General features: G+C 40.9%; 1 protein-coding gene and 1 long non-coding RNA gene across 3 annotated transcripts in view; one reads left to right on the top strand and one right to left on the bottom strand.

Annotated features, from left to right (window-relative positions):
- SAMSN1 (SAM domain, SH3 domain and nuclear localization signals 1) overlaps positions 1 to 7,489 on the top strand; it is a 74,880-nt gene extending 67,391 nt beyond the window's left edge. For both annotated transcript variants that reach the window (XM_083439278.1, XM_083439277.1), the window contains 2 exons: positions 1,459 to 1,609; positions 6,355 to 7,489. In XM_083439278.1, coding sequence (XP_083295404.1) covers positions 1,459 to 1,609; positions 6,355 to 6,554 — 351 coding nt within the window. In that variant the 3' untranslated portion in view covers positions 6,555 to 7,489. The remainder of the gene's footprint in view (positions 1 to 1,458; positions 1,610 to 6,354) is intronic.
- Positions 7,490 to 7,600: 111 nt separating this feature from the next.
- Positions 7,601 to 26,905, bottom strand: LOC310677026. The gene is made up of 3 exons (XR_014510867.1): positions 26,767 to 26,905; positions 24,305 to 24,415; positions 7,601 to 8,902 (listed from the first exon to the last, which is right to left on the bottom strand). It is a non-coding gene; the product is annotated as an uncharacterized lncRNA (long non-coding RNA).
- Positions 26,906 to 26,921: the final 16 nt, after the last annotated feature.

The raw sequence follows: 26,921 nt of genomic DNA, 5'->3' as shown, positions 1-26,921 counted from the left end.
GAGACAACAAGTAGACATCAGGAACCAAATCTGAGCCATAGGCAAGGATATAAACCTATCCTGAAGCGGCAATTCTTTCGAAGAACCTGTCAATTGTATACTTAATATTTCATTAATAAAAATCCTTCACTCCACTTTCTTTATCACTAGAGAATGGTTTGTAGCTGATTTCAATGTAGCTCCTAAGGTATATGAAACTTCCACACATAGTATTGGTCTATTTAACTAGGCATGTCCAAAGTCCGTTTTGGGGTCTAATCCGGCCCGCCGGTTGGTTTAATCCGGCCCCTGTGCAGTTTATTTCCTGGGATAAAATCCTTAAAAAACCTCAACTTCAATCCTAAAAAAAGGTCAACAACCTTGGTTGGCCCTTTGGTTGGCCCCCATGGCCCTTCACGTCATCAAATCTGGCCCTCTTTGAAAAAGTTTGGTCACCACTTTTTAAACCATAGAAAAATATTACAGCATTGATGTAATGCAATATAATCAGCATTTTTATTAATGCTTCAGAATCACAATGTCATTTTCTGTTGTTAATTACTCTTCTTAACTTTGCACAGTAAGATACACAAATGCTTTTTTTTCACATGGACAGTCTTCAGAAATGTATGCCTATAAATACATAGCGTGCCACAAAATAAAAGACATGGCTGTGCTACTGCACTTTATGTTGTGTGCAAAAAATGCAGTCCTGCTTGAAATGGCATACTTATAAATTATACTGGTGACATAATGATTTCCTCCTGCAAATTAGATATAAATTTTTCTTTATATAATATTCAGCAATGATTTGTTTGAAAACTGCATTAAAGAGGAATGTAAATCAATTGTAAAGTAGGAGAAAAGGTCTTCAAAGGGTTAGGTTTGCCCCAGCTTGCTTGTTGAAACCTTTCACTGAAACTGTAGGTGTATAAATAAAGAAAAACATATAAAGTTCTGAGTGCATTTCTAAAAAACTTGGGAATAATCTTGCCAAAGTGAAGCAGTTGTAAGGAAAGGTCAATAAAATCTTCAGATGAATCCTGAGTAGAACTGAGGCTTGGGAGCTTCAGAAAGATTCTGGACTTATCCAAGCTGAAGCAGGATCTCTCTGGAGTGCTCTGAACCAAACTGGGGGCCACTGAAGCATATACGGAAAACACCAGAGTGGGGAGAGTTCTTTGTGACTGACAAGTTTAGCTTCTGGAGGGATTACTATGCCTGCAAATGTCATTCAATTTTGTCAAAAGGAATAAAATGCCCCATTACTGAATGTAGCAGGGGGGAACCAAGTGCCCTACCAGAACAAGGCAGCCTGTTTTCTGAAATGCCAAGTCAGGGCCAAATCAGGATTCACACCCCTGAAACACACACACACACACACACACACACACACAATTGCTTTTCTCTTCAGCGATACAATCAAAAGAGAAAAAACTGTCAATGGAGAAATTAACAGAAGTATGTTGTTTTTTTCAGGACTACTCATCAACCCTCTTACTAAATGGCTATGAGACTCTGGAAGATTTGAAAGATCTAAAAGAGAGCCATTTAATTGAACTTAATATTGAAAACCCAGAAGACAGAACAAGATTACTGTCGGCTATTGAGAATCTGCAGGACTATGAAAGTATGTCTGAGGTTTCCATTTGGTATTATATATTGTCACTTTTATGTGTAAACCTCCATGTCCCCTACCCGGGGGGGGGGGGGGGAGAGACTGTGATGGTGATGGTGGGATCTAATACAGTAGTAGCCAACATGGTTGAATTTCAGCTCTTATCAACCCCAGCCAGTATGGCCAATAGTCAGGGCTAATTGGGGTTTTTTCTGGCAACATCTGAAAGGTATCCCCTTGTCTACCCCTGGTCTAATGTGCTACCATAGGAGTGCCTTTAAAATATACTTCCAGTCTGCCAACACTCAGCTTCATGGGATGACCCTGAGTTCTAGCTGTATAAGGAGGGAGTAATAGGGGCTGAACTAATAGGGGCTGAACTGTCAGTAATTGATCAAGCTAGATAGTGTGCAGTCAAACTGACCCCAAACCACCTGAGCACCTTTTTGGTTATACAGAGGTAGGAGCTCCATAGGGCCAGGACCATGTATGTCTTCATGATGTCAGATGGAGGAATCTCTGAAGTAACTCCCTCTACCCCTAGAGAGGGAGATCTAATGCTTCCAAAAGGCCCTTTGATGCTCTTGCAGAAGCCATAGGACTGCAGGGCCCACTATCTGACTCATAGTTATAAAGAAGCTCTTAGCAAGACATTCTGCACTTAGCTTAATGCATGTATAAGGAACACTTTAATAAAGAAACTTGAAGCGGGTCTCAATGGCAAATTGATCTTTCCTATAGAACAGTAGCGTTTTCCCCCAGTGTAGATTGGTAATGCGGAAGATAAGAAAAACCTTCAAAAGTATGCAATGGGATATATTAGGTCATCCAGTCAAGTAATTATAATGAAAGAACGGCAGCCAGCATGATCCTGGGGTTAACTCTTAGCAGAGTAACTAATTCTGCATGACCTTGGCAATACCATTGTGTTTAAGTCAACCCGAGTGGAAAATTGGGTTGAAAAAGCTGGACATCGTTGTTGTAACTAAATATTGCATCTGAAATCAACTTTCCAAGGTCAATATTTTTTTCTTAAATAGGCATGACTCTGTCTACTATAAATGATTTCCTAATTAAAATTGATTATCTGTACTGCTTAGAAGGGAGATGCATAATTACCCAATTGTACAAGAGAATCTAGATTCTGACCACAGAAATTACACTAAAGTGACAAAAATATAAGCATCACCTACAAATAGAAATGATCTTTTGTTGAGACTATATGGGAAAATTCCACTTAAAATAAAAAGCTTGTCTTCCTTTAACAAAGATCCATAGCACTAGGGCTCCTCTTTTGAAGGTTTAGATGGCTGACTCACATATGGGCCAAATATGACATGTGAGTTTTTTTCAGTTTCCCAAAATTCAGACAATTGGCCTTCCATTAGTTTGACTCTACAGGAAATAAATTACATCAACAATAACTTTATTTTTCCTAAAATAAATTCCAAAGAAGACTGACCCTGATCTTGTGAACAGGATTTGTACTGCTAAAAATCCATTGTGAATCCCTTCCATGTGAAGCCGTGGCAAATTCAATTGAGCTCCCCACCCACCACCCGAGCAAATCTGCAGCTGTTATTATAGCTAAAAGATGTCTACTTTATTGTTATGAGTTTTATTACCAATCAAGGGGATTGAATTGTATGATGAAATGAACTTCCAGCCCTCAGACCACTTTCTCGAGAACTGAACTGACCCCAAGAATACAGCGACTAGAACATCATCCAGTGTCTTTATAACAATTGTGTTTTGGGTAATAAGAGCCCTTTACACTGTAAACCCATCACCTGCACAGTTTTCACAGTGAGGAATCAAAATGATTGTTGTGACTCACCACTGAAATATTGCAGGACACAACTCTTGGGATTCTAAGAGCGCAGGTGGCCCATGGACTACATGCCTGGATTTTCTGCAAATAGAAAACTAGCATATCACTATGCTAGAATCCATCTCCCTTATGTGCTAGATTATGTGTCTAGGAGTCTTTATACTTGAGGGAAAAACTAAGCATGCAATCACTCATCTACAGAGCGTGTGTTGTATCCCAGCAGAACTAGCACATATCTCTATTTGGATCTGACGATCAGTTCTAAATGGACCTGTGGTTCAACTGAAGGACATATCTAGAGCTTCACCAGGGGATGTCAAACTCATGCATACAGCAATTATTCTCCACACAAAGATCCTTTCAATGGCAATTTTCTTTATGAAGCAAGCCATATTGTCACAACTTCCATTGCAGTGATCTAGACACCTGTACATTTGCAAAGGCAGGTTCCAAGGGCAAAACAAGGGCAAAAATGGAGATAATGAATATTTATAGCATAGCTCTTGTCAGTGTGTATGCATCAGCCTTATATTTCTTCAATATCCATAGCCTAATCCTACAGACTAAAGTAGTATCAGACTATACATGTCAAAATGATGCATATCATAGACTGTGCTAACCCTATCTTAGACAACTCTGACTGAAAGCCATTTATCTTTTATGAAACTGCTATGCTTTAGGAAAATTACATGACTTCTAGTAGCTGATAAGATAGCATGTTCCGCTGATTCTGCAACATTTAATAGTAGCCCTTTAAAAAAAATTCTATCCTGGGCCTTTAACTAATATTTAACAGATTAAAACCAGCATCTGCCTTAAGTGGTACAATGCTTCAAATCAAAACTTGTGCATTGAGTCACGAAGCAAGCTTGCTGCTTTTGAAATTAGAAGATTGAAGATTGGCATTTGCTTCAATTTTCTGGTCTTTGTAGTCCTTTGGTATAGCAAGGTCTCAGTTTAGTTAGGGTCCCAGGAGTGGCCTGAAGGGACAGCTGATGCACTCCTGCTGGGACTGGGAGGAGTCTCCTCCACATTTGGCCAACAACCCCTTGATAGAACAGTTTGCATGGAGCAGAGGCAGCTCACTTACACCTCTTCCTAATGGGCTTTTCTGGCCCATAGGTGCTACAGTGCTGGCATTTCCTCCTTCCAAATAGGGCAAAGGATGAATTTAGCTGCTCCATAGGTTGATCCAAAGCTGATCTTTTGGAGTAAGGTGTTTGGGTTCTAGTGGTTCTACCATTGGTAAACTGAAGGACGGACTATTGCAATGCATTATCTGTTGAGCTACCCATGAGGCTCATTCAGAAGCTGCAACCTGCTTACAATTCTGCAGCCCTGTTGTTCTCAGGCATAGGCTACAGATACCTATATAAACACCTGTGTTGAAGGAGTTGCACTGGCTGCCAGTATACTACTGAATTATCTTCAAGGTCTTACTATTAGTATTGTTGTTGTTTAGTCGTTTAGTCATGTCCAACTCTTCATGACCCCATGGACCAGAGCACGCCAGGCACTCCTGTCTTCCACTGCCTCCCACATTTTGGTCAAACTCATGTTGGTAGCTTCGAGAACACTATCCAACCATCTTGCCCTCTGTCGTCTCCTTCTCCTAGTGCCCTCAATCTTTCCAAACATCAGGGTCTTTTCCATGGAGTCTTCTCTTCCCATGAGGTGGCCGAAGTATTGGAGCCTCAGCTTCAGGATCTGTCCTTCCAGTGAGCACTCAGGGCTGATTTCCTTAAGAATGGATAGGTTTGATCATCCATGGGGCTCTCAAGAGTCTCCTCCAGCACCATAATTCAAAAGCATCAATTCTTCAGCAATCAGCCTTCTTTATGATCCAGCTCTCACTTCCATACATCACTACTGGGAAAACCATAGCTTAAACTATACAGACCTTTGTCGACAAGGTGGTGTTTCTGCTTTTTAAGATGCTGTCTAGGTTAGTCATTGCTATTATACTATTAGTATATAAAGCCCCAAAAGAAATGTGGCCAGTGTTCTTAAAAGATCACCTTACTCCTTGTACCTCTGCCTGCTCTTTGCATTCTGACATTGAGGCATGTCTGACAGGGCTTGGCAGTGTTCGACTGCCCTCAACAAGGAATTGGGAATTTAGTGTAGTGGCACTGGTGGTGTAGAACTCTCTCTGTAATGAAATTTAAGTTTGAAATCAAACTGGTTGCCATCTGTAATGAGGTGTTTTTTTAGGCAAAAACTTATAAATTGATTATTTATTGTGAAAATTATCTACTTTTTATAACTTCCTTGTAGGACGAGTCATTCTGCACTTCTGTTTCCTTCCATTTTGTATTTTGCTTTGATTCTATTTGTCATGTTGTTTTGGTTTTGAGATTCATACACTCCATTTTTGAATAGGTCTATGACATAGAAATGAATAAATAAATTTGGTGGAAGAAATCAGCCCTCCGTTTCTCTTTCCCCAACGGTAGATTGTGCCCCCTGCTGTTGCTGGAGCAGTGGTTTTTTTCACCTTTTGGGGAAGCACGTGCAACACTGCTTTTCACATATGATTCTTCCTACAGGGTTAGGATGCTACGAAAACATGCCACTTTTGGTTATGATTTATTTTTGACATTTTAAATTCCGCCTTCCTTCCCCAGAGTTCAGGGTTATGAGCAGAGTTCAACTCATGTTGTCCTTGCATCAATCCTGCAAGGTGTTTTAGGTGAAAGATCATGACAGGAGCCAAGGTCACCCAGTGAACTCTATGGTTGAATTGGGATTTGCATCCAGGCCTCCCCAATTCTAACTGCTACCCTACACTGGCTTTCTGTGATATGAATAGAAATTGGCTTGTAAGTTGTCTGGTGCCCTTCCTGCAGGTCGAACCAAAGCAGCCACATAACTATCAATCTTTTACTCAAAGGGATTTTTATAGCATATTGTTTCAATTTTACAGATGAACAAGACCAAGAAGCAGAGCAAGTGCCACAGACCTTAAGCCCTGACCTCAGCTTTAACAAGTCACAGTTAAATGACTGTCCAAGAGACTCTGGTTGCTACATCTCACCAGAAAATTCAGATAACAGCAAAGAAGACCTGGATACAGAGAACCTGCCTGACATGGTGCGGGCAATCACCATCACTGAATCAAACTGAAAACGGCTCGCATTTCCAGCATAGTGACTCACAATGAATTTGCCACTTCAGCAAATGCATGGAACTGATCTGTTAGTCTGGGCATGCAATAATTGACAGTACCATGCATTATCAATGAACGTTAAGACTGGACAAGCCATTTGATTTCCATCTTTTAAAAAACTGCAAGAACAAATATGTCTGTTGAATCTTCTATATGTTTGAGCAATTGCATATGTTTGAACACTTGCATTTTTATACATTATTTGTACAGTCAACTGCTTTTCTATCATGTGAGAGTAACTAGATACTGGTTTATAGTTCCAAGATTGTTCATTTCCAAAAAAAATCTAAATATTGTAAATAGTGTATGTAATTGCTATTTTGCAAGTTATCTTATCCTTTGTATCTAATTATACTTCACCACCACCACCAAAACACCACTGTGATTAAAATGTAGCCAGGCAAATATTTAAATATGATTTTTTCTTGCCCTAATTTCAACAATGCAATGCAGAGTTAACTCTAATCATCACTTAAAATGATTTATATTGTCATAAAGTAAAGGAATGTTAATATACATAGAAATTAGACTATAATCGCACTGGGTAGTGTCTTCCAAATACTTTATGCATGTGCTCCTTTTTATAAAGGGTTTACTTATTCCTTTTGTTGTTTTCTTTGTAAACAAGTGAAAGGAGAGTTATTAGAAGCAAGTGATTTTCTTTTTCTTAATTCTCTATTTCAAACCCTTCTTCAATGTGCTTAATATAAACATAGACATTCAGAAATTTCTATTTATTAGTGAACAGTCAATTACAGGTTGAAAAATGAGTATATAACATTGTCTATCCCTCAGAGAACTATCATGTCTGCATGTATCTTGCGATGAAGTTTTTTCCATTCTCTTCTTAAAAGTACTCTCCTTGAAAAATAAACCAATATCACTGAGTCCATTTAATTGTTAATGTTTACATTTCTACCCCTATTATTTATACTAAATATTTTTCAGAACATTTTATTCTGTATTATAACAACATAGACAACATATAACAACATATTCTATATTATTACAAAATATCAACATAGAAGCTCACATGTCACAATATAACCCCCATTTTTAAAATATATAGTTTTAGTTACAAATTGGAATTTATTTAATTTGTAAGGTGCAAAGCAAAACCTACTAAAGATGGGTGAAAAATATGGTATTCTGATCTAAAAATGGTTCAGTGAACCTATATTGTTCATCAGTCTGTAGAAGATCAACTCCTCACTGCAACTTCTGGAATCCATTCTGGACTCCATAGGCCCACTAGTGGACTCTGCTAATGAACTTGCCAGAAGCTGGCAGGTTCTGACTTTATCAGGTGCTTCCATGTTGGCATGGAATATGTTCTTTTCTGTGGTTCTCTTATATTTGAAAGCCTGGAACCAATTTGTGGTAGAAGTATGCAGATGCCTTTCACACAACTGTTGTCTTTGCAACAAATTCCGTTTGGAAGAACTAGTGTGAATTGCCCCATGTACATGATTGCAAGTTTCCAAATATTAAAGCAATAACCAAGGGTGATATGCAACTAATTTTGTACTCGGAGTAGAACCACTGAATTTAATGAACATGTCCACATTAAGTCCATTTAGCTCAATGGGTCTAATTTGAGTAAAATGTAGTTGACTGCCACCCGTAATAAAGAATTAATACCTGGTTAGTATTACCTGAAAGAAGGTTAACAAGGTGCTAACTTCCAAGCTAAGACCCCCAAAAGTGAATTCTGTATTAGAGCAGGATGTGAGATATGGGACTGCACAAGTTACAATATTTTCAGGTGCAAGGAACAGAGGCTGTGATCCAGGCATAGGCAAACTCGACCCTCCAGGTGTTTTAGGACTACAACTCCCACCATCCTTGACCGCTGGTCCTGTTAGCTAAGGGTGATGGGAGTTGTAGTCCCAAAACATCTGGAGGGCCGAATTTGCCTACGCCTGCTGTGATCGAAGGGTGCACAGTTGTCGCATCCCCTCCCCACCCTCCCCAAGTGGCCTCGCAAGGCTCAGATCTGGGGAGGGTGGCGCGAGAAGGGAACAACTGCCATTCCACTTGGGGCTGGTGTCGCTCTAGTGGCAGCGAGGGCTGAGTATGAGCGATGGGCTCCGTTTGTTTTCCACCCTGCCCCTGGCATGCGTGCGCACGCATGTGTGGGCACACACAGCTGCCCCAGGCACACACTCCACCACTGGAACTAGTGGTTAGCAAAATCCACTTTTCCCCAATACCCCAATGCCCTGGTCACTCACCATCCCCTGCTGTACACTGTCTACTCCAGCCACTTGCAATATTTTGGTGGAGCCAGTATTGGAAAACAGACCTAAAGGATGTGGGTAGAAAGCCATTGTCAGACTAGGACTGGGAGAACATGATTCAAATCTCCGCTCGGCCACGAAGGTCACTAACCTACTTCACAGGGTTGTGGTGGTAATTAAATAAGGAAGGAGAGAGCCATGTTTGCCACCTTCAGCTCCTTACGAGAAAAAAGGTGGGATATAAATGCAATAAATAAAATAAATAAAAACTTTGAAATAATTATAGTCTAAACCAGGAGAACTTAGCTTGTGCAAATAGCACCAGCACCCAAAGCATTAAAATGAACAGGGGAAGAAAAGTGCTTTATTGTTGTGGAAGTGACAAAGAGTTTTGATATTAAAAGCCAGCAGTTCTCAAAAGTTATGTTCAGCATTTAAAATTCTACATGAATTGATTAGCTCCACACTGTACAGTACCTTATAATTTCAAACAAAAGCCTAGGTACTACTCATCCAATTAAAACCTACTCAACTGAAAATCCTATTTATCAGAAACAAATGTTTGTCCTATCTATACCGTCAACAAACTATTCACATGAGCAGCTAGCAATAAACAACAGAAAGCTGCACAATGAATGTCAATTAATGCAATTTGCTTTTCAAATAAACTTGCTCTCTATGTGCACAGCGTAAGTACTGTCCTGTGTAACCATTATATAAAGGTCAATTAACTTCAATTCTAGTTAACGTGCTTATACTAAAATAAACCCAGCAGAGAACCTTTTTTTTTCCATTCTGTGCCGCTTGGTACACAAAGAAGTTGAAAACACTTTTCTCCCAGAATACCCCATGTTTCATGTTATAGAGCATTCTGAAACACACACAGTCTTTGGCATCTACTGGGTGCACTTTTCTGTAACTTTAACATAAGATTTCATTATCTGGCACATCATATAACCATGTTAGGAAAGCAGAGGTCTGCAGTCTGTTGGCATACAAAGACTTTAAGACATACACATTAATCCAAGACAATGCCAACACCTCTCTTGAAGTTGAAATCTTTCCTAAAGATAGCCCCAATGCTTTCAAGATTGTAAATGGGTTTTATCTTTGGCCTCAGAATGTCAGCATTTATAGCAAAAGTCAATCAAGTGCTTCCTTTGCTTAATCAGGAGGAATATTTGCCATGTAATGGGCAGCTTTGGAAGCCCTTGTGTGGAATTATGCAAGCAGCACTAATTGAAAGGCCCATCAGTGGTTTAGAAATAATTGAAGCAAAAGCAATTGGTTGAAGTCAGGAGTATTGGTCTGGGAAGGTACAGAACCCTATCCTCGCCAAAAAAGAAAAGGGAAAAAGGGAAAAAAGGGAAACTGTAAAGGCAGGTAATTTGAAAGAGCATTTGGTCTGACTGCTGTGTCATCATTAGCTTTTCTGCTGAATCTTTGTTTCTTTAGATCAGCAGTTTCGAAATGTTTTTTCCCCTACAGTGAACCACAGAATTTTATTTTATATTGTTCAAGAAACACATGACTTCTTTCAGCATCTGGTGTGCCCTTGCCACGGCCAAAGTAATGGTGACCTGGCAACCCACTTCCAATCTTCCTTTGGTGGGTACAAAATTTATTATCTGGGATAGTATTAGAGTCAGTTCATACAGTCATTTTTTAATTTAGTGAAGTCAACCCAAGTCATCTTTTCCAATACTTGGCACGCTAGCCTAGCCTTGAAAATGTTCTAACATACCTCAAGACCTCTTCACTCATTTTCTGAATGAAGGGTCAATGTGGATACAAAGTGGGTCTGTGGGATATACATTTACCTCCCTGCCCCAGAAGTCACAAGGTTCCTCTGGCCCCTCCCAGGTGGAGAAGTAACTTCTGAAGTGAAGTGCCTTTTCTATCAACATAGCCTCCCTGAACGGTTTGGTACAGTGAATATTTAAACTATGGAATTCACTATGACAAGATGCAGTGACAGCTACCAACATGGAAGGCTCTAAAGTGGGACAGACAACTTGATCAAGAATGGGTCTATTGGTGACTACTAGTCATGATGGATATGTTCTACTTCCACTGCATCTGGTTGGCCCGTGTGAGAACAAGATGCTGGACTAGATGGGTCTTTGATCTTATCCTGCAGGGCTCTTTTTCTGTTATTAAAATAACTAGGGGGTTACATTTTTATATGTGTTAGAAGATCACCAAATATTTATAATTATGTTTTCGTATCTTAAACTTACATAACACATCATGTTCCAGAAAGAAGTCCCAAAGTGATTTACAAGACAATAAAACACAGAAATACAATTGAAATCCATTAAAACTGTGCAATACAAAACTGGTTTACTACAGAGAAAGCCTCTGTAAACGAATATCCAGATGGGTTGACTTAGCTATGTAAAAATAAGCATGAGAGCAAGACCTCAAAATCAGCATGCTTTTACAAACACCTGCAGTGTCTTATATAAACCCTGACACAGAATCCTTTTCAAAGAAATCTGTGAAACTGATTCAGGTCAGTGCTTGGTTTCTATTGTTTGTTTTTAAAGTATTTTAGTTGCTGATCTGATATTTCTGAAAACAAATATAATTCAATGTGGCAGTTGGCATCTTTTTTTAATAAATCACATATTCCGGATTACAAGGAGTTAGGAGTCCCAAAAGCCTCAATATAATTTTGAAGTACTTCCAAGTGGCCAGCAAAGGACAGATGAGGGCACAGACCTTATGAATTCCTACAAATACGTAACCAGAGTTTTAAAAATATAAACTATTGAGGGTTATTCCAAGACAAATCAGCAAGCTCTGGGGAACTCTGGAGTTAAGGGAAAGTTCAGCTAAATCAATGCACTGCAAGACCCATTCAGACAAATTGGACCAATATAATTTCAGAGTTCAAACCTCGCAGCCTGACATTGCTCTCCATTCTTCTTGACAGGGCAAAGCACTATAGCCCTTCATTTTTATTAATCACTATGTATTTGTGTATTGAATACTATTTGCTGTGCCTAACTATTTAAACCGAGGACTATCCCCCCAAAAGCAATGGCTGGGTTGACTGCATTCTTTTTAACAATGTGGTCCTTGTTTTATCAAACCACCAATATTCAGACTTTTGCCAGTTTACCTCTCAAGAAATTCAACAGAGGAATGTAATCATACGTCAGCTGGTCATCTCATCTACTGAAACCTCAAGTGATTTTTCAAAGCCTGTGATTTTTAAACAATATTGTATTATAGACATTTTATTTCTTTTCTGTGAACCCACACACAGCTTTGTTGCAGTCCATAGACCCAAAATATACATACAACAAAAATAAATATCAACAGTTATTAAGGTGTAAAATCGGCCATGCTAGCCAACAGAGGAGCTTTCGCCCGCACATACAAATTTCTGATTTTTACTGCCTCTGAGAGGAATTTTGCTACAGCCAGTGTAATAGTGTTGAATTCTAGATTTATTTTTTGATTAAGTGATCTAAACAACTTGCTAAATAAATAAGCAAATAATATGGCTGAACAAGATAGGCAATTATTTTCTAAATTCATCTGTAGTAGAATCATGGAATCACAGAAGTGTAGAGTTGGCATGGAACATAAGGGTCATCTAGTCTACCTCTGGCAATGGAGGTATCTTTCCCCCCAGCATGAGGTATCAACCCATGACCCTGAGATGAAGAGCCTCATGCTCTACTGAGTGCGTCTCTGTCAGTCTCCAAGTAAAACCACAATCCTCCAGCTAAATGCGTTTTAATCTAGTGATGTGTGTGTGAAAAGAGCCATACCTATATTAAAACAACCTTGGCTAGGGGTGGGGGAAAGGCTGTTCTCTTCTCGGATCAGCTTTTTCTTATTCAGAACTTTCCAAGACAGTCCATCCAAGATGGTCCTGTCTCAAACAGCAATCATATAACCTTAAGCTCTCAGAGCCTGGTCAGCAGGTTTGACAAAACTTCAAATAGTCCTTTGGCTCCATCAACCCTCTTCTGTCCCAACCTCATTATTCTACAACAATATCAAATGTAGACCCAGATGTGTATTTTCATCAACTTCTGCACACAGAGGTGGTCTGCATGCACTGTTAAGCCAAACCATGACTTCATGCATATGGACAAGCATGGCAGATTCTGGAGGGAAGATTGTGGCTGCTGGTTTGGTTTCAGTCCTGCTGCTGTGAGCTAAGCTATGGTTCAGCTTAACATGTTGGCTGAACCCAAGCTCATGGTCTGTCTCCTCCAGACAAACCATGAGCTGTAGAGCCAAGGATGAACCTTGGTTAAAGCTCATGCCAGCTTAAGAGTAACTTTTGCTGAATCAGGGTAACAACGTAAAATGGTTGCAATGGGATTTGCTCAGAACCTTTTCTTGATTTCACAAAGATTACTAGCACTGTATATTTGTATGTGATAGAGATCCTTATGTGTTAGCTATCTTTTCCTACAAAAAGCATTAAATAAGATTTCTTATTAAGTGGCAAAAACAGCAGTGAGACAGCTCAGTGGACCACCTGAGAGCCTTTCCAGAGAAGAAAGTATGATTAATAACTCATGTCTTATATTTTGATAAGGCTTCAAGAAATATGCCATCTGAGGCAGCCAGTTTGGATTCAGGCAATACCTCCTACAAAGCATCTTGAACATCATCAGGGTCTTGTGGAACAACATTTTGATTAGCTAAGTGAAAATGAATCACAAGTGTTGGCATACAGTAATGCTACAGTTTTTATTCAAGGAATGATCAATTGGTTGCAGAGTTGATGAAACATTAAAGCAGGAAGATCAATGGAAGACATTATATCCTTATAAGACTCTGAGATCCTCTGCTCAAGGCCTTAAAGGTTCCACCATCCTCATCAGACACGGATCATAATTACAGAGATATGGTAATTGGGGACATTAAATCAAGCACACAAGCGAGATCTGCTGTCACAGCAGGAACTCCTTCACTGAGAGCTGGCAAATATTTTTTCTCTCTCCCACTATTGGCACAGCAGGATCATCAGCCAGCCACTGGCACAGTGGCTGGCCCCATTTTCAATCTGTTGTAGCTACACCCTGTTGAAGTAATTCAGTTAATTGCAGGCATCAATCTTCAGAGAAATCTTTTGCTCTGCTTGTTGTAAGAGATATAAGGAAGACAATGAAACAATGTAGCAGCACACACAAGACTCTGGAAATTGAGCCAGAAGTCTGCACAGGGGAGGAAAAATCTTCCATAATAGTTTAGGCGTTTTAAAAATGCCTTAGAGTTCAATCCTAGGCATGTTGATTGCTTACAAGGGCTTTACCACCAATGCAAAGTTTCTGTGCTGAGGATGAACCTATATAAGCAAGACATCAATTTATGAATATAAGAAATGTTCTTTATTTACAGTGCTTTTACATAACATGCAATTCAGTTCTACAAATTCTCTATTATTCTCCCTGTCCTGCAGATTCGTTTAACTTCCTTCCTCATTGCACTTAACAGCTGCAGCTCAGTGTGTGTCTTCCAAGCAGCATAGACGCAAACAAACAGAAAGCAAGAGCCCTCTGGTTCCAAACCCTCCTCCAGTTTAAGATTTAAACTCTTAGTGATTAGGCAAAGTGATTAGATGTTCCCAAGTGATGAAAACCAAGTCAAAGACTGGCTAACAGGAGATTGGCTCTGGGAATATCAAACTGGAACTAAGGTCTCAATTATGTATGCTAAATGAGATAGCAGTTGGAAGATGTTTAACATCTTGAACTGCTTTAGCATCTACATGGAACCACTAAGTGAGGTCAGCTAGAGGTTTGGACTGAGGTGTCACCAGTATGTGGATGACACACAACTCTATGTTCCATCTACTAATCTCAGGGAGGCAGCTGAAATCCTGAGCTAGTGTCTTGAGGCAGTTCTGGGATAAATGAGGGCAAATAGATTAGACTGGAAAAACCTGCTAATCTGGATTGGTTTCTTTCAAGTGGAATTTAAAGGCATTTAGGTATGTTTCTGTCCTTCTGCTCTTCTTTTTAGTGAGGAGAGTTGAGTTGGGTCTGCCCTTTTATATACATTTGATGGATGAGGATTGGCGGTTCTTTTATTCATGCTTTTATTGGGGATTTTAGTCTTTATTTTTGCATTGTGCATTGCTCTGAGCCACTTCTGTGAATAAAGCAAATGGTGATGATAGCTGTTGTTCTTTTCTTTTTTTAAGATAATACAGGTTTGATATATTGTAGATCCTGCTATTTGGTTTTTAAGAATTGTTTTCAACTTAATTGTTTTTAATTGGTGTTCTGTATTATTATTATTATTATTATTATTATTATTATTAATACCCCGTCCATCTGGCTGAGTTTCCCCAGCCACTCTGGGCAACTGTATGTGTTTTAAGTCACATTGTGAAGGTTCTGTCAAGGTGAACTATAAATATATAAAATAAAATCACCACCACACAATCATCCTGGTGACAAATAACCTCATATGCACAACCTCATAATACCTAGTAACCCACTGGACATTCCAACAGCAGACAGAATCAATGGTTAGATGGCTGCTTTTTTCTTAAAGTAAGTTGGAGTGATTATATCCACTGATAAAGAGAAAGAATAGATAAAATGAATAAGGGCCAACAGTACAATATGACAGTGGTTTGCCTTAATAGTAGTATCACATGTTAAAAACAAACAAACAAGGGAGGTAATTATTCTGCTGCATTTGGCAATGAGCCTGTACAGCTTGGAATGGACTTTGGCTTTTTGTATTTGACTTGGCACCAGCAGGCCTCATTTGGAGAGCTGCATGCCATGTGGGGCACCACATTTTAGAGGAGAGAGAAAAAAGCTAAAGCGAGTTCAGATGAGAGCAACAGAAATGATGATGGAGTCAGTAAATAACAGCTCTGAAGGAAGCTTAAGGGACTGGAGCCTCATCATTCGAAGGGGAAAGAAGACAGAAGGGAGGCATTATCGTCTTCAAATATGCAAAGTGCTGCTACACCAAAGACATGGGCCAATTATTCACATTAGTGCACAAGCACTAAGCAAGCTGTAATGGCCTTAAGATGCAACAAGGAAAATGTTTAATTTTATTAGGAGAAAAATTTGAGAACTGTCAGAAACAGGAAGTACTGAAGCCGTTCAGCACCCAACTCTCTTCTACTGGAGAAACAGAATGAGAAGGCTGTACAGGTCACACCCAAATATGTAGCTTTAGAACAGAGGGTGACTATTCAATAAAAATGCTAGAAGTCTGATTTCAACTTCAGTTTCCTTCCATGCTGTGATGGGCTCATCTCAGTTTGGAACAGGGTAGTCTTTCCCACTCTTTTTGGCACAAATCTTCAAAGAGAACCCAGAACTCACAATATCTTATCTGTGAGGCTGGGCCAGCACAATTAAGGACCCTCAAAGCATTATGCCTGACAGTTGCTTGACAGTCCTTTTGTTTCCCTCTTTCAAACCCAGGAAATTCATTGTGCCTCTGAGGTTGGCAGATGTAGATGAGGAGCTGTGCTTGATCTGGTAAGTCACAAGAAAGGTCTGCAAAGCTCAGAAAGATCAGTGGCTAAGTTTCAAGATGGGAAGGAGGTAAAATGGCACCCAAGGAGTTGTTTATATAGCTCAGTTGGTAGAACATGAGTCTCTTAATCTCAGGGTTGTGGGTTGTGGGTTCGGGTTGTGGGTTCGGGTCCCACATAGGACAAGATTCCTGCATTGCAGGAGGTTGAACTAGATAACCTTTGTGGTCCTTCCAGCTCTACAATTCTGATTCTATAAGACGGGGTGGGAAACCTCCACCCCACGGGTCTAATAAAGCCCTCCAGGCATCTCCAGCCAACCCTCAGAATTTTCTCCAGGCCACACCCCTCACCAACCCTGCTCTGTTCTTTCCTCAAGCCCTCAGCTGGTGGGGTGAAGTTGCAGCAATAACCTTCTAGCAGTGACATCACTGTCACTTCCTGGAATGGGCAAGGTAAGAGCTGTGCAGGCACACCAGTACAGCTAATACAGCACTCCCATTAGTGCACCCAGTATTCTTTGTGACCTTCCATGGAACCTGATTTACATGCAGCACTCATTTTGCAACCAACAGTTGCCTCAGGTGGTAAAATGTCTTCAGCCAGCCCTAAGCAGAGATGGGATACTTCCAGCATCTGTCACTGGGCCAACCCAACTTGGGACCTATTAAGTTGAAAACAGTCCCCCTATGCCTGACAATCCTTGGTTTTTGTTTCAGACTTTCAGTCAAATGCAGGATGTCAATCAAGCCCTTAGGACTGCTAGATTTATGTACTGTACTAGATTAGCACTGGAATTAGTGTGACTTACTAGGTCTCAGCTTGTCTTCTGTATCAGGCCCAGCTGCCTGCTGATGGTGAAGAGTAAGCTGTGCACAGAGGTGGTCTAGGTTGCTAAAGACTGGGAAGGAGGGTTTGCCCTTGTCAAGCAGTGGCCTCCTAACATAGGGTGCTAAGCTTGCAAGGCAGGGGGAATGGCTCCATGTTGGGTATTGTTGCTGGCAGGATTATGTACCTGTCCCAGACTTTCTGCCTATAAGATATTTTTTTTAATGGAGGTCTTGAGAATTTATTCACAGGTGGAAATGCATACACACTACATAGAGTAAGTGACTTGTCCACAAGGGCGCAAGCAACCTTTTACATTTTGGAGTCAATGGTAAATATTCCTTGCTTTGCTGGAAGGTGATTACTCCAAAAAGATAACTGGCATTGACTCTTTCAAAGCACTTTTTACATGAGATGGTAGTAGTTCTAAGATCAATGCATGGGCTCACAAAAGAACCAAGATGCCAGAATTCCTACTTCTCTGAGGTGGGGAGTGTGGAGAGAAAGAGAGACCAGCTTCTCTTTGCAAGCACAAGATTATTAAAGCCAGCTTGGCAGAAAAAGCAAACCCCAAGGAAAGGTGCCAAAGTTGGAGAGAACTGTGACGTTCTTTCGTAGCTATAGCAATAATTTTGCAAACGACTAATAATACAGAGTCAATAATCAGAAAGATGTTCTCTGAAGTGAACACTACTAAATTACTTCAGGGAGGAAATCAATTATCTCCAAGGTAGCTGCAGCTCCCCAGCTCAATATCCAAATTTATGATAGCCACTGCAGCTACAGAATGCTGAAATTCAAAACCTTTCAGCAAGGAAGTCACCGCAGTTTCTCGGGAAAACTGACAACTCCCCTGCATTACAGAAATATTTTTGACAACACTCTTTACTATAATGGTTTTTTTTTTTTGTAACCTGCAGCACTATCAACACAAAATTCACGTCCAATGGCTAGACCAGCCATTCTCAACCTTTAATCCAGCATAGCCAATGTGGTTCCCCTCCAGCTGTGGTTGGACTGAAACTCCCATCAGCCCCAGCTAGCATACCTATTAGGTACGGATGATGGGAGCTGGTAGTCCCACAAATATCTGGATGACACCATACTGGCTACCCCTGCAGCATATTCACTGAATGCTCCCTCCTTAAAACCATCAGTTAAAAAATTGAGAACAAAGAGCACTCTAGACAAAACAAATTATATGCTTGCTATATATTTGACTACACAATGTATGTAGCAGTGAGAATGGCTACACACACACACCACCTTTCTTCCATTATGGAGCCCAAGGCAGTGTACATGTGGTAGCCAGGCAGTCATTAACCAAGCTCAGACCTGCTTGGTAAGGTGGCAAGATCACAACCTGGGAGTCATCTACCATTTTTATAGAAATGATGCTTAAATAAGGTGACATATATTGGAGTTTATACTGGAAATGCATATATATATAAAAGAGTTGCCCATCTCTACTATATTTTATAGACTCTTTCATGTACTAATCTGCTGGATATTGCCTCTTGCTTTCAGGATTACTAAACTATTATTCCAATGAACATTTCACTCCCTGGCTGTCCTCTTTCTTTATAATTGCAGTTAATGTGGAGCGCTTATGTACTCTATCAATTTAATATCTGATATGGCCTCTGTCAAGGTATTACATCCTGCACTTACTGGGTGATGGACTCTAGCCTAATAGGGCTTTTCTGTCTCTAACTACCCTGATTCAGTGTCCATTTTGCTATTCAAATGGAACAGTGTCTGCTGAGATGGAAAACTAGAAAGCAATACTTAGATGGAATAATTTAAATTTAACAGCAGTTTAAAAGCATTTGTTTTAAATTGCAATAATAACAGAGGGAAAACACATATGGAAAAGCTGATTCATTTGTGACGAATACATCATCCAGAAAGCCTAATCTTTTGCACAGACAGCATACAAATCAATTGCAATATCTTTGACCATCTTTATGTTATGGGTGTTTAGACTGGAATGAACCTGCTAGGTATAGCTGTACATGTCACACTGAAAGAGGACTCCATGGCGGTCAAAGAGCAGGAAGAAACAGTGAGATCCAAAGTGGACTCATCTCAAAAAGAAATAGGGAAAGGAGTTAAGTACACACTGCATGCAAATACATGTGACTGTACCCCAACACCATTTTTAAGAATGAAAAGCCACTTCAGGAGAGTGGAGAAATGGAAGGGGGCAAAGGGGAAATCAACTTGTTCTCCATCTACAGATACTTTGTCCCAAACCACATCCTAAACCACAGCAGAGTGTGGATGGACAGACAGGTACCTGGGCTGTGTCTGCGTTTTCTCCTAATAGCACATGAGCTAGTAGCAGTGGAAGGAGAGGGATAATTTTGAACAGGGAAATGTGAGGACAGGAAAGATTTCCATTCATCTACCAGCTACATAGCTCAATCCGATTTGGACTCACCACTTGGTGACTGCTTTTATCTTAAAGAAACAGTGTGTGCTAAATTTAAATGTTTTTTTTTAATTAAGTATTTTATTTAAAAAGATTTAAAAAAATAATGATACAATAAAATCCATGGATTTATGTCAGCATCACAACCAGTTCTAGTGCCTACATTGACATAAAAAGCCCAGTCAGCTTGGGTCCCAAATATCTGAAGGAGCATCTCTTCCCATATAGAAATGCCCAACTGCTGACATCTGCATGGGACGTCCTGTTGACAGTTCTGTTGTCCTCTGTTCATGGGGCAGCAGTGCATGAAAGGGCCTTACCTGTGGTGGCTCCTAGGTTGTGAAATGCCCTCTCCTCTGAGGTGCACCTGGCCATATAATTTTATTTTATACATTTCACTGCCAGATCAAGCGCGGGTGGCACTGTGGGTTAAACCACTGAGCCTCTTGGGCTTGCCGGTCAGAAGGTCTGCGGTTTGAATCCCTGCGATGGGGTGAGTGCCCGTTGCTCGGTCCCTGCTCCTGCCCACCTAGCAGTTCGAAAGCATGAAGTACAAGTAGATAAATAGGTACCGCTCCAGTGGGAAGGTAAATGGCGTTTCCGTGCGCTGCTCTGGTTCGCCAGAAGCGGCTTAGTCATGCTGGCCACATGACCTGGAAGCTGTACGCTGGCTCCCTCGGCCAATAAAGCGAGATGAGCACCGTGACCCCAGTCAGTCACGACTGGACCTAACGGTCAGGGGTCCCTTTACCTTAGCAGTGGAAGATGAGACTATCCCTGCCATTTAATATTTATGTAGTACGTGGTTTAATTATATTGAGCTGTGTGTAACCCACAAGGCAAGGGGTGAGCTATAAATGAAGTTGACTGCAGTGGGAGAAAGTAGCTGTTGATGAGGGCAGAAAATGTCTGAGGGTGGGAACAGACCCACTGGGAAAATGCAAACGGAGTGTGGTGTCAAGAAACAGGACAAATGTGACTCATTTAGGGAAACTGTATGCTTTGCTGATAAGCTGTAGCAGTTGGATGGCAACAATCAAAATACAGTCATACCTCATGTTACATCCGCTTCATGTTACGTTTTTTCAGGTTGCATCCCGCGGTGACCCAGAAGTACCAGAAAGGGTTACTTCCGGGTTTTGCTGCTTGCGCATGGACAGTAGCGCTAAATCACGCCATGCACACATGCAGATATGGCACTTCAGGTTGCAGGCTTTTCACGTTGCGAACAGGACTCTGGAACGGATCCTGTTCGCAACCGGAGGTACCACTGTATAGTAGAAATGATAGACTGGCCAAAATTTGGCCAATCACATGTTTGTCCTGGCATTTATTGGGAAGGCAGCTTGAAGAGTAAAAGTCCAGGTGTAAAAGAGCTTCAGAGACAGGAGGACTATAGGACAGGGCAGTAAGGGAGCTTTACATTATAGAACTAGGTTTCCTATCCATGCCTATAGTTAAAGCTTTAGTGTTCCCAATAGTGATGTATGGAAGTGAGAGCTGGACCATAAAGAACGCCGAAGAATTGATGCTTTTGAATTATGGTGCTGGAGGAGACTCTTGAGAGTCCCATGGACTGCAAGAAGATCAAACCTCTCCATTCTGAAGGGAATCAGCCTTGAGTGCTCACTGGTATGACAGATCCTGAAGCTGAGGCTCTAGTACTTTGGCCACCTCATGAGAAGAGAAGACTCCCTGGAAAAGACCCTGATGTTGGGAAAGATTGAGGGCATAAGGAGAAGGGGACGACAGAGGACAAGATGGTTGGACAGTGTTCTCGAAGCTACCAGCATGAGTTTGACCAAGCTGCGGGAGGCAGTGGAAGACAGGAGTGCCTGGCGTGCTCTGGTCCATGGGGTCACGAAGAGTCGGACACGACTAAACAACTAAACAACAAATTAGGGAATTGGAATCTGCAGCTGATAAACGCTGTAAAAAATTCAGTAAGTGTAAGTTCCCTTAATGCATAATTATTCAGAGGCATAGCGGAGGATCTCTCTAACACACACAGACATACACTAAATGGCATATACAATAAACCAAGAATTGGTACAGAGAACATAGTAATGGCAAGTTCCATAAAGAGCTAAGATGCAACCCAATGGGCCTATAAACTCCAGCCAGGCAGAACAAAGGTAGAGAGCCTTGCTGGATATTTTTATTGTTCTGCGGTTTGTGCAGTAAAGAGTTGCTTCTATTTTTACAGCTAGATCATGTTCAAGAGAGGTGTACAGCCTCTCTGCAAGGAATGCAGGTTTACAGTATCTGCTTTCAACAAACTTTTTCTCCAGGCAAAACAGACACTTGCTACTCACATGACAGCATACGGGGGAGTGATGCTGAGAAAATGAGACAAGTTGTGGGTAACATTTTTGCTTTTCTTGTAAGAATAATCTGACTAATGTCGGAATGATTCCATCAGTATTGTCAGAAATAGCTCTAAGAACCCTCCAGGTATGTTGAAAGTCTTAGCAGAGGCTACAGCTAAAGCAAGCTGGATGCCAAATGACTAGAGATTTCTGGAAAGATATAAAGCAATAGCACTAAGGACCTTGACTTATGCTGATGAGTTGGAAGTTTTCACTTTACTAATTACAATGAGGTCTACTGGAGCTGGACTTTCTGCACCTTCACAAATTGTCTTACACAGTGTCTAATAGTTTCTACGTGACCATACCTAGAGAATGATAAAAAATTGATTGGGTTTTTAACAATTCCAACGGGGCATTATCCCTTATTAATCATTATCTCACTATGCATTGATTAACTATATCCTACTGTAAAATAATGATGGATGTTCACATACTAATGACACCTCTCACCTCTGCCTGAAAGTCACAGAGGTTGTGATTGTGAGCCACAGGCAAAGAACTTTTCTGTTGCTTAAACTCTGTACAGGGCCTAGAATAAACATTAAGCAGCAAACAATAAATAAAATGAAGGCTGAACATAATGAAACATGTTGTCTCTAAACTATGCCAAAGGCACAGCTATTCCTGTATATTATGATGTTTGTTAAGAGTAACTGCAACTTCTAATAGACAGGATAGTTTGCTGTTCAATAGTAGCTCTGTCCTAGCATTAAAAATAGCCAAATTCTATTTCCACCAACATTAGGCACAATATTAACCACCTGAAAGCTTATGAACGCAATCCAGAGATGGTTTCACATGCCTAACTTCTCCCCGCCACCCGGTGTGGTGCTAGTTGCCTACTTTAGAGAACAATGACAATCCCACCCCATTAATGCTCACAGGATTTGAACATAAATATGGCTATTTGTAAGTAACCCACTATGTTTATGCCCATAGCCCTTCTGGCTTTGTACCTGTTTTTTGTTAAGTGGGAATACAGCTACAACAACTCTGGTTCCTTGCCTGGAACCTAGTACAATGGTACCTCGGGTTACATACGCTTCAGGTTACATACGCTTCAGGTGACAGACTCCGCTAACCCAGAAATAGTGCTTCAGGTTAAGAACTTTGCTTCAGGATGAGAACAGAAATCGTGCTCCGGCGGCGCAGCAGCAGCAGGAGGCCCCATTAGCTAAAGTGGTGCTTCAGGTTAAGAACAGTTCCAGGTTAAATACAGACCTCCGGAACGAATTAAGTACTTAACCTGAGGTACCACTGCATCTGCCAAGAAGAAGATTCAGTATGAACCAACAAGGGAGGGACATTGACTTGTATAGTATATTTATTATTATTATTATTATTATTATTATTATACCTCCCTTCATCCATAGATCTCAGGGCGATTCACAACCGGTTCACAGGGCAGTTATTTGGGAAATGAAGTGGTACGTAGTTGTCACATGTCAGTAGAGGGTGGGCAAGAGGTAAAAGTGTATAGAACAATGAACACAACTCTTAACTTTGTATAGCAGTCAAAGTTCCAACCATGCAAAAAGAAGTTTCTACACATCACCATCCACCTCCATCCTCTCAACCAAAGATGCAGTAACAGTTTTTAGGTAAAAGCAGCCAGGTAAAAGCAGTCACAGAGGGCATGGGCACATGGCCTGGGCAGAGTCCCAAGAGAGGGGCCTGGAGGACCATATTTAGTCCCTAGGCCTGAAGTTCCCCACTCAGTTTAAAGAGACATGTGTGCACATAGAGCTATTGCCATGACTGTCAAAAGACTTCTAAGTTGTTGTCTTTTAATGGTATCTTACGCTTATATGAGAGAGAGATGCAGGTGGTACTGTGGGTTAAACCACAGAGCCTAGGGCTTGCCAATCAGAAGGTCGGCGGTTCGAATCCCCGCAACGGGGTGAGCTCCCATTGTTCGGTCCCACCTCCTGCCCACCTAGCAGTTCGAAAGCACACCAGTGCAAGTAGATAAATAGGTACCACTCTGGCAGGAAGGTAAACGGCATTTCCATGCGCTGCTCTGGTTCGCCAGAAGTGGCTTAGTCATGCTGGCCACATGACCTGAAAGCTGTACGCCGGCTCCCTCAGCCAATAAAGTGAGATGAGCGCCGTAACCCCAGAGTCGTCCGTGACTGGACCTAATGGTCAGGGGTCCCTTTATCTTTTACTCTTATATAAGCTGCCTTATACCAGTCAGGCCATTGGTCTACCTAGCACTGGCTGATATGATTTTGCTGTTAAACTGGTAATTCTGTGCTTAAGATCTCTATGAAATTCACAGATAATGAATTTCATCACTAATAAATAGTCCTGCTTCTTATTACAATGGAAACATAAAAAGATTTCTTACACAAAAATCTTCTGATGCAGTAGGCAGGCTGTGGCTATTGTCTGTGTATCTTCAGATGCTCAAGAAAGATTGCATTCCACTCTGCAGCTAGAAGCCATGTCTGGAAATATCCTAAAATATTCAGCATCTATTAAGTAGGTCAGAGCATCTATCATTTAGAGCTCATCATAAGACACCAATCAACTTCCCATCTCCTTGCTTTTAAGCTGTACATGCCAACACAACTCAAGGTTAATATTAATACACTATAGAGAGAGCAGGGAAACTGGTCGCTACATATGAGCCTTGAAGCTGCCCACTTTACTTTGGGGGGGGGGGGGGAGGTCGTTGATGATGGGGAGAGAAACTTAAAGGAAACTAGAGGTGAGCTCTGTAGCTGGTGCCATTCTTCCTGGACATCATAACAGAAATTCACACCCAGGCAAAAGCACATTGAGGGTGGACATCTCTCTACATCCAAAGTTCCTACTGTGGGGAAGAGCAGGGAAGGAGGAGGAAGAGAGCAACTGCTGGGTTGCTGGAGGCATAGCTGACCACCACCACTTGTCTCTCCCTTGAGCAGGTTTGGGGAACCTATGGACCTCCAAATTGTTGGACTACAATTCCCATCATTCCTGACAATGATCACACTGGCTAAGAATGATGGGATTTGGGAGTCCACCAACATTTGGAGGACCACAGGTTGCCCATAACTGTCCTTGAAGAACCAGTTGTCACAGTGAAACAGTGCCTATTCCCTGCCTTTGTCTCTCTCATGAGATCTTGACTGCTCTCTGCTTGGGGCCTCTGGCATAACAAGCTGCCACAGCCACCTTTCAAATCAGCCATCTGAACCCTGAAGATGCAATTTAGCCTCACCCCAACTCTTTCCAAACAGTGGAGCAGGAAGAAAAATGAGTTTTGAAAGTGGGTAGGGGGGTGGGTCTTCCCTTTAAGTGAAAAGGAGAATATTTAACTCCGTCTCTTCCTTAAGAGCAACCCAACCCTCGCCATATGCATGCAACATTCCTGCCAAGTTGAAATACTATTATAACAGTGGTTGCTGAATGCATCAGGATTGTTTAAAAAAAGAAACCTGAAAGCATCCACCATTGCATAAATTGAATTTAGACACAAGATTTGCAACATATGGTTTTGACTGCACTTGTGAAGGACCTACTGTCTTCATGGAATATTCACCCAGAAAATAACCACTGTGGCTAACATGACGTTAACGTCGTGACTGTAAATGTGAAAATGAAAGAATGGATTTCATTGTCAGCTTCCAGAATGATTTCATAGGAAGGTTCAGTGAATTTGTTAGACCTAGAGAATTAAATATAATAGGCAGAAAATGATGAGGCTTCTTTATGATTTATGCATCTGCAAAAATTTGGATAAAGATTACCAAAGGTTAATATGCTCTCTATGAATCTGAAACACTTCAAAACTGTCCTATCAAATCCACATCTCCAGCAATATTCTGACACCTAGTGGGAAATGAGTATAACTGCTTATACAATACAGCTTTCCTGCCTTATATTTTTTTCTCTGTACTTAATGTATGCCCACCAATGTCACACATCCAAAGAAGTGAATTCTAGTCCACAAAAAATATGTGATACAATAAATATGTAAGTCTTTAAGGAGCCACAAAATTCTTTGTTGCTTCTGGTTCCTAAGACAGTCAGAATAGTATGCCTTTGTCCATTGTTTGACAGCAGATTTTTTGAGTTAAAAGGAAGAAAAAAATTAATTGGGCTGGGATTACCCTCTCCAAAAAGGTGAGAAAAAAGTTGTGTGGCTGAAAATGCAAGATGGCTGCTCCCAGAGAGTAATTTTCATCACAATTTCTCCTATGGAAGGTCCCGGAGGGTGGTTTTGTATCTAAAAATATGTGCTTGTCAATATGTTTTTGTCAACATAAAGCATTTCATTGACATGTAAAGACTGCTGTGATGTAAAACTCAATTTAATACTTATATTAATGCTTATATTATATTAATACTTTAATATGTTTTGTCTGGGCAGCCTTAAAAACAGTGATTATTAGAACATTGGGCTAGAATTTGGGAGACCAGGATTTGAATCCCCACTCAGTCATGAAACTCATGGCTAAAGAGTGGCACCTTTAGCAGCTTGGATATAAAGGTGGTATATAAATGCAATAAATAAACAAAAAGACAGAGCTAGGCTTTTCAACGTGTCTGGGAATCCTGGGGCGACCAGGGCTCCAAATCACATGGAAGAAGCTACCTACTCACAGGAACAGGCTGCTTCCAAGCACTTCCACTCTCGCCCTCTACTGGCTCAGCCCACAGCTCTGAAAATGGCATTCCCTGTAAATGCTTCTAAGCATCCTCTGGAAAATCCAAAAGGCCTTTAGGCGGGAAGGAAGGGGGACCCCGTGGCATATGGTGGGCTTTGAGTCCTTAACTATTACAAAGGGGGCGGGGGAGTGGAGACTGGCTGATACAACTTACCAGAACCAAACTAAACAAAAACTTTAACGATAAGCATCAGGAAAACTACGCAGCAGCTAAGACAAGAAACTACCATTCCCGACAGGCAAAGCGCAGGAAGGGCTGTCATAACAGACCCTTCTTCCTTCTTCCTCTGCACGTCACCAAAAAGTTCC

Source organism: Podarcis tiliguerta, assembly GCF_965153285.1.
Source record: "Podarcis tiliguerta genome assembly, chromosome: 4".
Lineage (NCBI taxonomy): Eukaryota > Metazoa > Chordata > Lepidosauria > Squamata > Lacertidae > Podarcis > Podarcis tiliguerta.
The sequence above is the reverse complement of the archived record's forward strand: the minus strand, read 5'-3'. Positions and strand labels throughout refer to the sequence as shown.